The sequence below is a fragment of the Salmo trutta genome, chromosome 40 (assembly GCF_901001165.1).
Source record: "Salmo trutta chromosome 40, fSalTru1.1, whole genome shotgun sequence".
NCBI lineage: Eukaryota > Metazoa > Chordata > Actinopteri > Salmoniformes > Salmonidae > Salmo > Salmo trutta.
Window position 1 is genome coordinate 5,499,684 of NC_042996.1, and position 13,371 is coordinate 5,513,054.

General features: G+C 42.1%; 1 protein-coding gene across 3 annotated transcripts in view; it reads left to right on the plus strand.

Moving 5' to 3' along the window:
• Nucleotides 1–13,371, plus strand: part of LOC115180504 (voltage-dependent calcium channel subunit alpha-2/delta-1) — a 184,577-nt gene that overhangs the window by 137,933 nt on the left and 33,273 nt on the right. For all 3 annotated transcript variants that reach the window (XM_029742646.1, XM_029742647.1, XM_029742649.1), the window contains exons 16-22: nt 2,282–2,362; nt 3,639–3,722; nt 3,859–3,933; nt 9,822–9,893; nt 10,006–10,077; nt 10,173–10,234; nt 11,990–12,066. In XM_029742646.1, the coding sequence (XP_029598506.1) occupies nt 2,282–2,362; nt 3,639–3,722; nt 3,859–3,933; nt 9,822–9,893; nt 10,006–10,077; nt 10,173–10,234; nt 11,990–12,066 (523 nt within the window). The remainder of the gene's footprint in view (nt 1–2,281; nt 2,363–3,638; nt 3,723–3,858; nt 3,934–9,821; nt 9,894–10,005; nt 10,078–10,172; nt 10,235–11,989; nt 12,067–13,371) is intronic.

The window sequence follows — 13,371 nt, forward strand, 5'->3', positions numbered from 1 at the left end:
TGTACCAGAGTTGGGGTCAAGTTTACATTAAACTGTACCAGGATTGGGGTCATTTCCAATTTAAACTGAAATTCCAATTCAATTCTTGAATTCACTCGTGGAGAATTTACATTGAAATAAATTTGAATTACATTTTTTCAAGTTATGGAATTGGAATTTTTGATTGGAATTGAATTGGAAATGTAAAAACATTTAATCTTTTGGAATTTAATTGCAATTCAATATTTGTACATATTTGTACAACTTTACCCCAACCCTAGAGGGTAGAACTAATGCAAACTTGGGTGTCAACGGCTTCAAATAGTGAAGCAAATGTACTTCCCAATACTACAGTACCACCAGCCAAGACATTGTTGACTATGGTTAATGCACATACTGTATATAAACTTACTAAGGGTGTCCGAGAGTCCAACTAGTGACGCAAATACAATTTTCCAATACAAACACCAGCTATCTAGTTCTAAAAATATAACGTATCAAGTTCAAATTTTACATGAACACACACTTTCTGGTTCTAGAAATAGCTCATATCAAGTTCAAGTTGTGTATGAACTTCAACAGCGGATAAGGCACGGACCGAGTGCACTGAAACAAGCTGTCAAAATATACGTGTAATATAAATCTACCAGTATTGATTTCTATTGAACAGCATTGGAGCCAAGTCAGAAACAACCCAGCACACACAGTGGGACGTTGGCTTCAGAACAATATTTATACTGAACAAAAATATAAACGCAACATGCAACAATTTGAAAGATTTTACTAAGTGTTTAATCAGCTTCTTGATATGCCACACCTGTCAAGTGGATGGATTATCTTGGCAAAGGAGAAACGCTCTGTAACAGGAATGTAAACAAATTTGTGTACAAAATCTGAGCGAAATAAGCTTTTTGTGCCAATGTCAAATTTCTGGGATCTTTTATTTCAGCTCGTGAAACACGACACCAAAACCTTCCATGTTGCGTTTATATTTTTGTTTAGTATATAACGTGAAGTTGGAGACATAGCAAGATGGATGTATAGTGTCATGTCCAACAGCATGACACAGTCTCAGTGCAATAAGGAAATCTGATTACAGATTGCACCATGACAGATTCAGAGGTCATCGCACATTTCCAGTAAGCACACACAACACCATGAAGACCATCCAGACGCACTAGAGAGATGGTGTTGTGGTGATGGCGGCTGTCCACCTCATTACTGGAAACAGATGCTTCTCCAGCCACACGTCACAATAGCGGCCCACTGTGTGTGCTCACACACACACACACACACAAGCAAACCGGCACTCACACACATACACACACCCCACATGGCCCTGTGTCTGGTTACCTGCAAAGACGTGTCATTTTGAGTCCATTCATTTCGGGGAAGATTTCTTTCTCCTTTTTTTCCCGGATCATTCCATAGTAAACAATGTTATGTGATTGAACATGGAAACGTGACGTTTTCTCTATCGGGTGCACTTTCATCCCTTATCCACTGTTTAAGTCAGGACGCAACTTGACCTTGATATGAGCTACTTTTAGAACTAGACAGCTGGTGTTTGTATTAGAAGGGTGTTTGCGTCACTAGTTGCACTCGGACACACATAGCAAGTTTATAATACAGTATCTACACTTACCATAGTCAACAGCCTGACACCCTGTGTATGCCTTGTTGTCCCCAAATTCACCCTGCACAGCTTCCCATTATTTCTGCTATTTTTATTTACAACTAGATAGCTGGTGTTTGTATTGGAAAGTGTATTTGCGTCATTAATTGCCCTGTCTGACACCAATGGAAAGTTATTATTATGGACTCTCACTAATAATCTGTCTTGCTCCTCAGGGCTAGTACATTAGCCTGTTCCCATATCTGCTTGTGCTTGAGTTTACAACACAAACAGATATGGGACCAGGCTACTATTTCATTACAAGTACTATTCTTAACTATAGACTATAGTACATGAACACAACCTACACCAGTATACAGGTGCATAGAGAATGCATAGCAGAGGAGGCTGGTGGGATGAGCTATAGGAGGACGGGCTCATTGTAATGGCTGGAATGGATTCAATGGAACGGTATTAAACACATCAAACATATTGAAACCACGTTTGTCTCCGTTCCATTGGTTCCATTCCAGCCATTACAATGAGCCCATCCTCCTATAGCTCCCCCCCACCAGCCTCAACTGGTGCATATTATACCTGTTGTTATCAGTCTGATAAAACCAGTAGGGGTGTTGACATGCTGTTCTAAAGGAGACTGACTGAAAATACATGTGATCTGGTTTACAGGAGCTGGGTCTGGTGATCACAGGAACACTTCCAGTCTTCAACAAGACCAACACCAAAGCTGACAAAGAGAGGGGACTACAGGTACAGCACTGACTGGCTGGCTGGCTGGCTGGCTGGCTGGCAGGCAGACTGACTGACTGACTGATTGACTGGCTGGCTGGCTGGCTGGCTGATTGACTGGCTGGTTGACTGACTGACTGGCTGGCTGGTTGACTGACTGGTTGGCTGGCTGACTGGCATGCTGGCTGGCTGATTGGCTGATTGATTGATTGACTGACTGACTGACTGACTGGCTGTCTAACTGGCTGGCTGACTGTCTGGTTGACTGGCTGTATGACTGACTGACTAAATGACTGGCTGGTTGACTGGCTGGCTGGTTGACTGACTGGCTGTCTGACTGACTGGCTGGTTGACTGACTGCTATCTGACTGGCTGGCTGACTGCTTACTTACTAATTTACTTGCATTCCCGCAATGAGCTTTCAGAAGTGTGTTTGATTTGCACAGCAGTATGTCCCAGAAGCAGGGGGTTGAGGACCTCTCAGCCATGTTCACCTCCAGAACTGAACACTGGGTCACACCACAGGACTGGGAACAGTGGGTTAACTGCCTTGCTCAGGGGCAGAACGACAGATTTGTACCTTGTCAGCTCGGCAGTTGATTACGATGTGGGTCCTTTCTTCCTCTACTATCTCCTTGTTGAGGTACTTGTCAGCCATTTTGCTGATATAGTTTCGCTCTTCAAAGCCTGCCCACTCTGTGCCACAGGAAGCAACGACATCTGATAACAGTAGCTAACTGCTTCAAGATGATGCTATTTGGTATTTTGGTATTTTATTAGGATCCTCATTAGTTTTTGTGAAAGCCGCAGCTACTCTTGCTGGGATCCACACAAAATATACAGACAATTAGTAGACAAGAACAGCTCAAGAACAGAACTACATACATTTAAAAACAGCACACACAGCCTACGTATCAATACATGGATGGTGTTTGATGGACCTGTAATGACTAAAGCCAGGCTGAGAATGACTCGTTAATGAGTCACAGTAACAACAAGGATTTCTAAAGGACTTTTTTTATCTCCACTGTGCTCTTTACTTTGGAAATGTTTTTTAAAGTCGCCAAGGGACTTGAGTCATCGGAGTAAAATTGTTTTTGTGAATGCCTGTGTCTGTGTGTGTGAAGCACTAGGGGTCCCTCTGAGTGATATACTACTGTGTGTGTGAAGCACTAGGGGTCCCTCTGAGTGATATACTACTGTGTGTGTGAAGCACTAGGGGTCCCTCTGAGTAAGGTACTATATAATGCTTTGTTTTGGTCTCATACCACTTTTCATTGTTTGTTTTTTCTCCCAGAGGCCCCAAAACCAGCTGATCCTGGGAGTGATGGCTATCGATGTGTCTCTGGACGACATCAAAAGACTAACGCCGAGATTTACAGTAAGACACACTCGCATGTGTGCTACACACACACACACACTGACATATACCCACATAGCCTATGTTAAGCATCCAGAACACCATCAATACCACTGACACACACACTAACTATCCCGTCTCTTTCTATCTCTTGTAGTTTGGACCAAATGGCTATTACTTTGCCATTGACCCCAACGGTTATGTCTTGCTGCATCCCAACCTCTGCCCAAAGGTACAGTACAGTACACACAAACACACACACACACACACACACACACACACACACACACACACACAAAACTACAACACTCATCTGTTCCTTTAATCACAGTATGCTGCACAACCTTGTTAAGCAAAGCCCCGATATACCTGTTAGCAAGGTGTGGGAGATTTAGCAGCCTGGTGTTAGCCTACCGTTAGCCTAGTGTTAGGCTAGCATAGTTTAGCATTACCCTAGCGTAGCCTAGCCACACTTAGCTTTGTTTGGCTAGCTTCCCCTAGTGCTATCTCGGAAAAGGTCACCATATGGGTTTGTGTGGAGAAGGTTTGCGAGGGACACTTCATGATTTCCACACAACAAACACAGGGAGAACATGGAGCTTACGCCCACGTAGCCATGTGTTTCACATCAGTCTTTAGTTTAAGGTCCGCCTCACAGCTTTCCCATAAACTGACCTGAGGAAATATGTCACTGGTGTTCTTGTATCAAAACATCATTACTGTGCATTAAATAAATACACAAGTATGGGTAAAGACTTCAGACAAATGCTGTGGTTTGGTGATATTAACTGACTTGCCTAGATAAATAAAGATCAAATTAAATACATATATATAGCTCCACATTGATCTGGTACTTCCTGTATATAGCTCCACATTGATCTGGTACTTCCTGTATATAGCTCCACATTGATCTGGTACTCCCTGTATATAGCTTCACACTGATCTGGTACTCCCTGTATATAGCTCCACACTGATCTGGTACTCCCTGTATATAGCTCCACACTGATCTGGTACTTCCTGTATATAGCTCCACATTGATCTGGTACTTCCTGTATATAGCTCCACATTGATCTGGTACTCCCTGTATATAGCTCCACATTGATCTGGTACTCCCTGTATATAGCTTCACACTGATCTGGTACTCCCTGTATATAGCTCCACATTGATCTGGTACTCCCTGTATATAGCTTCACACTGATCTGGTACTCCCTGTATATAGCTCCACACTGATCTGGTACTCCCTGTATATAGCTCCACTCTGATCTGGTACTCCCTGTATATACAGTCATATGAAAAAGTTTGGGCACCCCTGACAATTTCCATGATTTCCATTTATAAATAATTGGGTGTTTGGATCAGCAATTTCATTTTGATCTATCAAATAACTGATGGACACAGTAATATTTCAGTAGTGAAATGAGGTTTATTGGATTAACAGAAAATGTGTAATATGCATCAAAACAAAATTGGACTGGTGCATAAATTTGGGCACCCCAATAGAAAAATCACATCAATATTTAGTAGAGCCTCCTTTTGCTAAAATAACAGCCTCTAGACGCTTCCTATAGCCTCTAATGAGTGTCTGGATTCTGGATGAAGGTATTTTGGACCATTCCTCCTTACAAAACATCTCCAGTTCAGTTAGGTTTGATGGTTGCCGAGCATGGACAGCCCGCTTCAAATCATCCCACAGATTCTCAATGATATTCAGGTCTGGGGACTGGGATGGCCATTCCAGAACATTGTACTTGTTCCTCTGCATAAATGCCCGGGTAGATTTTGAGCAGTGTTTTGGGTCGTTGTCTTGTTGAAATATCCAGCCCCGGCGTAACTTCAACTTTGTGACTGATTCTTCAACATTATTCCCAAGAATCTGCTGATATTGAGTGGAATCCATGCGACCCTCAACTTTAACAAGATTCCCAGTACCGGCACTGGCCACACAGCCCCACAGCATGATGGAACCCCCACCAAATTTTACTGTGGGTAGCAAGTGTTTTTCTTGGAACGCTGTGTTCTTTTGCCGCCATGCATAACGTCCCTTGTTATGACCAAATAACTCAATCTTTGTTTCATCAGTCCACAGCACCTTATTCCAAAATGAAGCTGGCTTGTCCAAATGTGCGTTTGCATACCTCAAGCGACTCTGTTTGTGGCGTGTGTGCAGAAAAGGCTTCTTCTGCATCACTCTCCCATACAGCTTCTCCTTGTGCAAAGTGAGCTGAATTGTTGAACGATGCACAGTGACACCATCTGCAGCAAGATGATGTTGTAGGTCTTTGGAGGTGGTCTGTGGGCTGTTTTTGACCGTTCTCACCATCCTTCGCCTTTGCCTCTCCGATATTTTACTTGGCCTGCCACTTCTGGCCTTAACAAGAACTGTGCCTGTGGTCTTCCATTTCCTCACTATGTTCCTCACAGTGGACACTGACAGCTTACATCTCTGCGATAGCTTTTTGTAGCCTTCCTCTAAACCATAATGTTGAACAATCTTTGTTTTCAGGTCATTTGAGAGTTGTTTTGAGGCCCCCATGTTGCCACCCTTCAAATGAGATTTAAAAAAAGAGAACAACAACTTGCAATTGGCCACCTTAAATACCTTTTCTCATGATTGGATGCACTTGTCTATGAGTTCAAGGCTTAATGAGCTCACCAAACCAATTGTGTGTTCCAATTAATCAGTGCTAAGTAGTTACAGGTATTCAAATCAACAGAATGACAAGGGTGCCCAAATTTTTGCATAGCCTGTTTTTCACATCTGATTTAATTTCATACAACTTAATATTGCTACACTAAAAAACTTTGTCTGGACAATACCCCAGTACTCAGCTTTTATTAGAAAATGAATGGCATGCCACTGTGATCATTTTCTGTGACGACAGAGTAAATTATTATGCAGCCTCAGAGGGGTGCCCAAACTTTTTCATACGACTGTAGCTCCACATTGATCTGGTACTCCCTGTATATAGCTCCACATTGATCTGGTACTGGTACTCTCTGTATATAGCTCCACATTGATCTGGTACTGGTACTCCCTGTATATAGCTCCACATTGATCTGGTACTGGTACTCTCTGTATATAGCTCCACATTGATCTGGTACTGGTACTCCCTGTATATAGCTCCACATTGATCTGGTACTCCCTGTATATAGCTCCACATTGATCTGGCACTCCCTGCATATAGCTCCACATTGATCTGGTACTCCCTGTATATAGCTCCACATTGATCTGGTACTGGTACTCCCTGTATATAGCTCCACATTGATCTGGCACACCCTGTATATAGCTCCACATTGATCTGGCACTCCCTGTATATAGCTCCACATTGATCTGGTACTCCCTGTATATAGGTCCACATTGATCTGGCACTCCCTGTATATTGCTCCACATTGATCTGGTACTCCCTGTATATAGCTCCACATTGATCTGGTACTGGTACTCTCTGTATATAGCTCCACATTGATCTGGTACTGGTACTCCCTGTATATACCTCCACATTGATCTGGTACTGGTACTCCCTGTATATAGCTCCACATTGATCTGGTACTGGTACTCTCTGTATATAGCTCCACATTGATCTGGTACTGGTACTCCCTGTATATAGCTCCACATTGATCTGGTACTGGTACTCCCTGTATATATCTCCACATTGATCTGGTACTGGTACTCTCTGTATATAGCTCCACATTGATCTGGTACTGGTACTCCCTGTATATAGCTCCACATTGATCTGGTACTGGTACTCCCTGTATATATCTCCACATTGATCTGGTACTGGTACTCCCTGTATATAGCTCCACATTGATCTGGCACTCCCTGTATATAGCTTCACATTGATCTAGTACTCCCTGTATATAGCTTCACATTGATCTAGTACTCCCTGTATATAGCTTCACATTGATCTGGTACTCCCTGTATATAGCTTCACATTGATCTGGTACTCCCTGTATATAGCTTCACATTGATCTAGTACTCCCTGTATATAGCTCCATTCTTGTGTATTTTGTTTTATTCCTGGTGTTAGTTCATATTTTATATCTGCATCGTTGAGAAAGGTTCGTTAGCAAGCATTTCACTGTAAAGTCTACACAAGTTGTTTTCGGCATGTGATGAATACGATTTTATTCGATTTTTGAAGGTGAAAACTTGTGGTTTTCCCAACAATCTTTCAATCAAATCCAAGTCACTTTAAGAACAAATTCTTATTTACAATGACAGCTTAGGAACAGTGGGTTAACTGCCTTGTTCAGGGGCAGAACGACAGATTTTTACCTTGTCAGCTCAGGGATTCGATCTAGCAACCTTTCTGTTACTGGCCCAACGCTCTAACCACTAGGCTACCTGCCGCCCTATGTATAGGGAGTACCAGTACCAGATCAATGTAGAGCTATATACAGGGAGTACCAGTACCAGATCAATGTGGAGCTAAATACAGGGAGTACCAGTACCAGATCAATGTGCAGAGGTACGAGGTATTTGAGGTAGATATGTACATGAAGGCAGGGTAAAGTGATTAGGCATCAGGATAGATAATAATAAGGTATTTGAGGTAGATATGTACATGAAGGCAGGGTAAAGTGACTAGGCATCAGGATAGATAATAATAAGGTATTTGAGGTAGATATGTACATGAAGGCAGGGTAAAGTGACTAGGCATCAGGATAGATAATAATAAGGTATTTGAGGTAGATATGTACATGAAGCCAGGGTAAAGTGACTAGGCATCAGGATAGATAATAATAAGGTATTTGAGGTAGATATGAACATGATGGCAGGGTAAAGTGACTAGGCATCAGGATAGATAATAATAAGGTATTTGAGGTAGATATGTACTGTACATGAAGGCAGGGTAAAGTGACTAGGCATCAGGATAGATAATAATAAGGTATTTGAGGTAGATATGTACATGAAGGCAGGGTAAAGTGACTAGGCATCAGGATAGACAATAATAATAATAATAATAAGGTATTTGAGGTAGATATGTACATGAAGCCAGGGTAAAGTGACTAGGCATCAGGATAGATAATAATAAGGTATTTGAGGTAGATATGTACATGAAGGCAGGGTAAAGTGACTAGGCATCAGGATAGATAATAATAAGGTATTTGAGGTAGATATGTACATGAAGGCAGGGTAAAGTGACTAGGCATCAGGATAGATAATAATAAGGTATTTGAGGTAGATATGTACATGAAGGCAGGGTAAAGTGACTAGTCATCAGGATAGATAATAATAAGGTACCTGAGGTAGATATCAAATTGTATTTGTCACATGCGCCGAATACAACATGAGCCAGACCTTACAGTGAAATGCTTACTTACAAGCCCATAACCAACAATGCAGTTTTAAGAAAAATAAGTGTTAAGAAAGTATCTATTAAAATAAACTGAAGTAAAAAATGTATAAAAACAAAATAAACAAGAATAAAATAGAAAAAGAACAAATGATTAAAGAGCAACAATAAAATAACAGTAGCGAGGCTGTATACATGGGGTACCGGTACAGAGTCAATGTGCGGGGGCACAGGTTAGTCGAGGTAATTGAAGTAATATGTACATGTAGGTAGAGGTAAAGTGATATGTACATGAAGGCAGGGTAAAGTTGGCACATTGCGTATCTTTGTATGTTTGTGTTTGTACCTCTGTATTAAATGGTTTTGTTTAGCTCCTGTTAATATCTCAACTCCTATTTCATAAAGTTTGTTTTGGAGTTCTGGTGCTGTATCTGTCTAGGCTCATGATGAAGGGTTCACGGACAAAGATTGAGACAAATCCTGACTGGAAATCATTTTAATCTGGACATAGGGTAATTTTTGCATGACTAATTGGCAGTAAGCAAAATAACCATAATATTTCAAATAGACAGGTAGGCTGTTTTTTTCACAGGTCTGTTCTCTTTTGCATGACTAATGTCACCCTTAAAGGTAATTTAACATAGACTGTCTTAAATAATTCCTGGGTGAACTCTTATCTGGGTTGATTCAATCTATAAAACAGTAAATGTTGTATTAAATCTCTCTCGCGCGCGTGCGTGCACTCTCTGTCTCTCTCTCACTCTGTCTCTCTCTGTCTCGCACTTTCTCTCGCACTTTCTCTCTCGCTCTCTGTCTCGCACTCTAGAATCCTAAATTTCAGGAGCCTGTAACTCTGGACTTCCTGGACGCTGAGCTGGAGGATGAGATTAAAGTAGAGGTAAGATGGAGACCACTGACGGTCTTCTTTAATGCTTCCACCTTTGTGTCCACATTCTATCCTGTTGTGGGTTGAACTTGCTCCTAAGAGCTAAGTGTTTTTTTGTCCTCAGATAAGAACGAACATGATTAATGGAGAAACCGGCCACCGCACCGTACACACACTAGTGAAGTCCCAGGATGAGGTAAACTAAAACATGATGGAAAAACAAAAACACTTTTTTAGACTATTTCGGGGTGAGCTGTCCCTTTGATGACAAATGTGTGTTCTGCTCCACAGCGGTACATAGACCGAAGCGAAAGATCGTACACATATGCCCCTGTAAAGGGTACAGATTACAGGTAACAGCTACATGTACTGTATTTGTACCCCTACCTGAGTATACCATGTACAGTATTCCTTTTTAGGGCCTTGAGTTTTTATTCTGACCTCGTGACTTGACCTAGAAAACTCTCATGGGTCAAGAGTCTGGAGTTTTACCTGGTCAAGGCATATAACTAGGTTCCATAAAAACTCAGGGCCCTATCTAGAAGAAGAATAGGGGTCACTGTTTTCATCTCTTATGACTACTAGTAGTGCACTGACACCTGATCAATGCAACCGCTTGAAAGGTCGTGGCCATAGAGAATAATAGGGGCTTCTAGTGGCCAAAAGGCAGTTTTAGCACAGGTAGCGCCATTGTTGGCTTCCAACATTGTAACGCAGATAGAACAATGAGCCAGATGTTTCACCGGAAGTGTACATTTGAAGCTTCCTGGTGGCATTTCCACTCGCCACCAAAAATGGTGATGAGAGGAAACCCAGTGGCAGGCAGTGGGAGAAGATGCAGCTGGATGGATTTTGGCCCACATTCTGCTAATTTCTCATCGATTTTTAAGCATTTGATAGTTTTTGGTCCCCAAGACTAGAATATTTTACAGAGTGGACTATGTTTTGTAGACTTTACCCTTTGCCAAAGTTTCACAATGTTTTGTTGTTTAGAAGGGGTGCAAGGGCGAATTGAGCTATTGCACATGCACACTTCAGAGTATGCGTTCCCTAAGGGAAATATGCAAATACATGCTAGAACACGCCAATAGGATCTCGCTAGCTTGTGCTTGTCTCTGTCCACCTCCTTGCTTGTTCTGCCCACTATAATGAATTTGCTCCCATTGGAAACGACAGTCTGTGGTCTATCTTGGATTAGTTATGCAAATCTCAGATTTTAATGTCGTCAACTGGGTGGACATCCAAATTCATTGGCTGATCCCTCCTGGTGACCCTGTTGGAGTCATGTCCAACCGGGTCATCAGGAGGAATCAGCCAATTGTGAAGAAGAAAATGTACTACTTCAAAATGGAGATTGCCTCAATGACGCTGTCCAATGATGCAATAATGGCACAGATACAAAGATGAGTCCTCTATAAATCTCTATGGTTGTGACTAGACGGAGTACAGATACGCCCGGAATTGACTTTTCATAGCAAGTTAGGAGAGCGTTTTAACTAATCCTAACCTTAACCCAATTCTCCTAACCTGCTGCGTAAGTTCTCCTAACCTGCTACAAACAAAGTAACTTCTGGTTGTAGCTGTGTACCACCTAGTCAAAACCCTCTTGAGACTGTCCTAAATGTGTGTGTACCACCTAGACCAAACCCTTTTGAGACTGTCCTTAATGTGTGCACTAAACTGGAGCATGCAGATATCTGGAGCAAAATAAGAAATATTGCATTTGAATGGGGAATGAATACTTTTACAAAGTTGTGAGGAGTGAACTGTTCAAATGATAAATGTACTTGTAAAAAATAAGTTACAAAGCTCAGCAGAATATGTCTGAAAAAGTTGTGAAAGTTTTAGCTTCAGTGATGACAAGTTTTTAAGACATTTTTGTTTTGTTGTGTGGATCAACTTTTGAGTTTTTGTGGAGATGATCTGTGATTCTTGCAAATGTGTTCTTTGTTAGAACTGTGCAAAATATGAAAATGTTGTGGTGTGTGTGTGGCATGTAAGTGTGTGTGTGCACCTATTCATCTCTGTGCGTGTGCACCTATTCGTGTGTGCCTATTATTCTCTCTCTGTGTGTGTGTGCGTGTGTGTGTGTGTGTGTGTGCTCCCAGTCTAGCCTTGGTCCTTCCAGTGTACAGCCTGCATTACATCCACACTACTATCGGAGACACCATCACCCAGGCCAAATGTAAGTAGCGTTCTAAATCACTTTAACCTCCTGACCTATGTCAAGGCATGACCTTTTATGCAGTAAACATTTCCGTTGCATATACAGTCATGGCCAAAAGTTTTGAGAATGACACAAATATTAATTTTTAAAGTCTGCTGCCTCAGTTTGTATGATGGCAATTTGCATATACTCTAGAATGTTATGAAGAGTGATCAGATGAATTGCAATTAATTGCAAAGTCCCTCTTTGCCATGCAAATGAACTGAATCCCCCCCCCAAAAAAAAATTCCACTGCATTTCAGCCCTGCCACAAAAGGACCAGCTGACATCATGTCAGTGATTCTCTCGTTAACACAGGTGTGAGTGTTGACAAGGACAAGGCTGGAGATCACTCTGTCATGCTGATTGAGTTCGAATAACAGACTGGAAGCTTCAAAAGGAGGGTTGTACTTGGAATCATTGTTCTTCCTCTGTCAACATGGTTACCTGCAAGGAAACACGTGCCGTCATCATTGCTTTGCACAAAAAGGGCTTCACAGGCAAGGATATTGCTGCCAGTAAGATTGCACCTAAATCAACCATTTATCGGATCATCAAGAACTTCAAGGAGAGCGGTTCAATTGTTGTGAAGAAGGCTTCAGGGCGCCCAAGAAAGTCCAGCAAGCGCCAGGACCGTCTCCTAAAGTTGATTCAGCTGTGGGATCGGGGTTGAATCAGCAGGCAGGTGTGAGTGCATCTGCACGCACAGTGAGGCGAAGACTTTTGGAGGATGGCCTGGTGTCAAGAAGAGCCGCAAAGAAGCCACTTCTCTCCAGGAAAAACATTAGGGACAGACTGATATTCTGTAAAAGGTACAGGGATTGGACTGCTGAGGACTGGGGTAAAGTCATTTTCTCTGATGAATCCTCTTTCCGATTGTTTGGGGCATCTGGAAAAAAGCTTGTCTGGAGAAGACACGGTGAGCGCTACCATCAGTCCTGTGTCATGCCAACAGTAAAGCATCCTGAGACCATTCATGTGTGGGGTTGCTTCTCAGCCAAGGGAATGGGCTCACTCACAATTTTGCCTAGGAACACAGCCAGGAATAAAGAATGTTACAAACACATCCTCCGAGAGCAACTTCTCCCAACCATCCAGGAACAGTTTGGTGACGAACAATGCCTTTTCTAGCATGATGGAGCACCTTGCCATGAGGCAAAAGTGATAACTAAGTGGCCCGGGGAACAAAACATCGATATTTTGGGTCCATGGCCAGGAAACTCCCCAGACCTTAATCCCATTGAGAACTTGTGGTCAATCCTCAAGAGACGGGTGGACAAACAA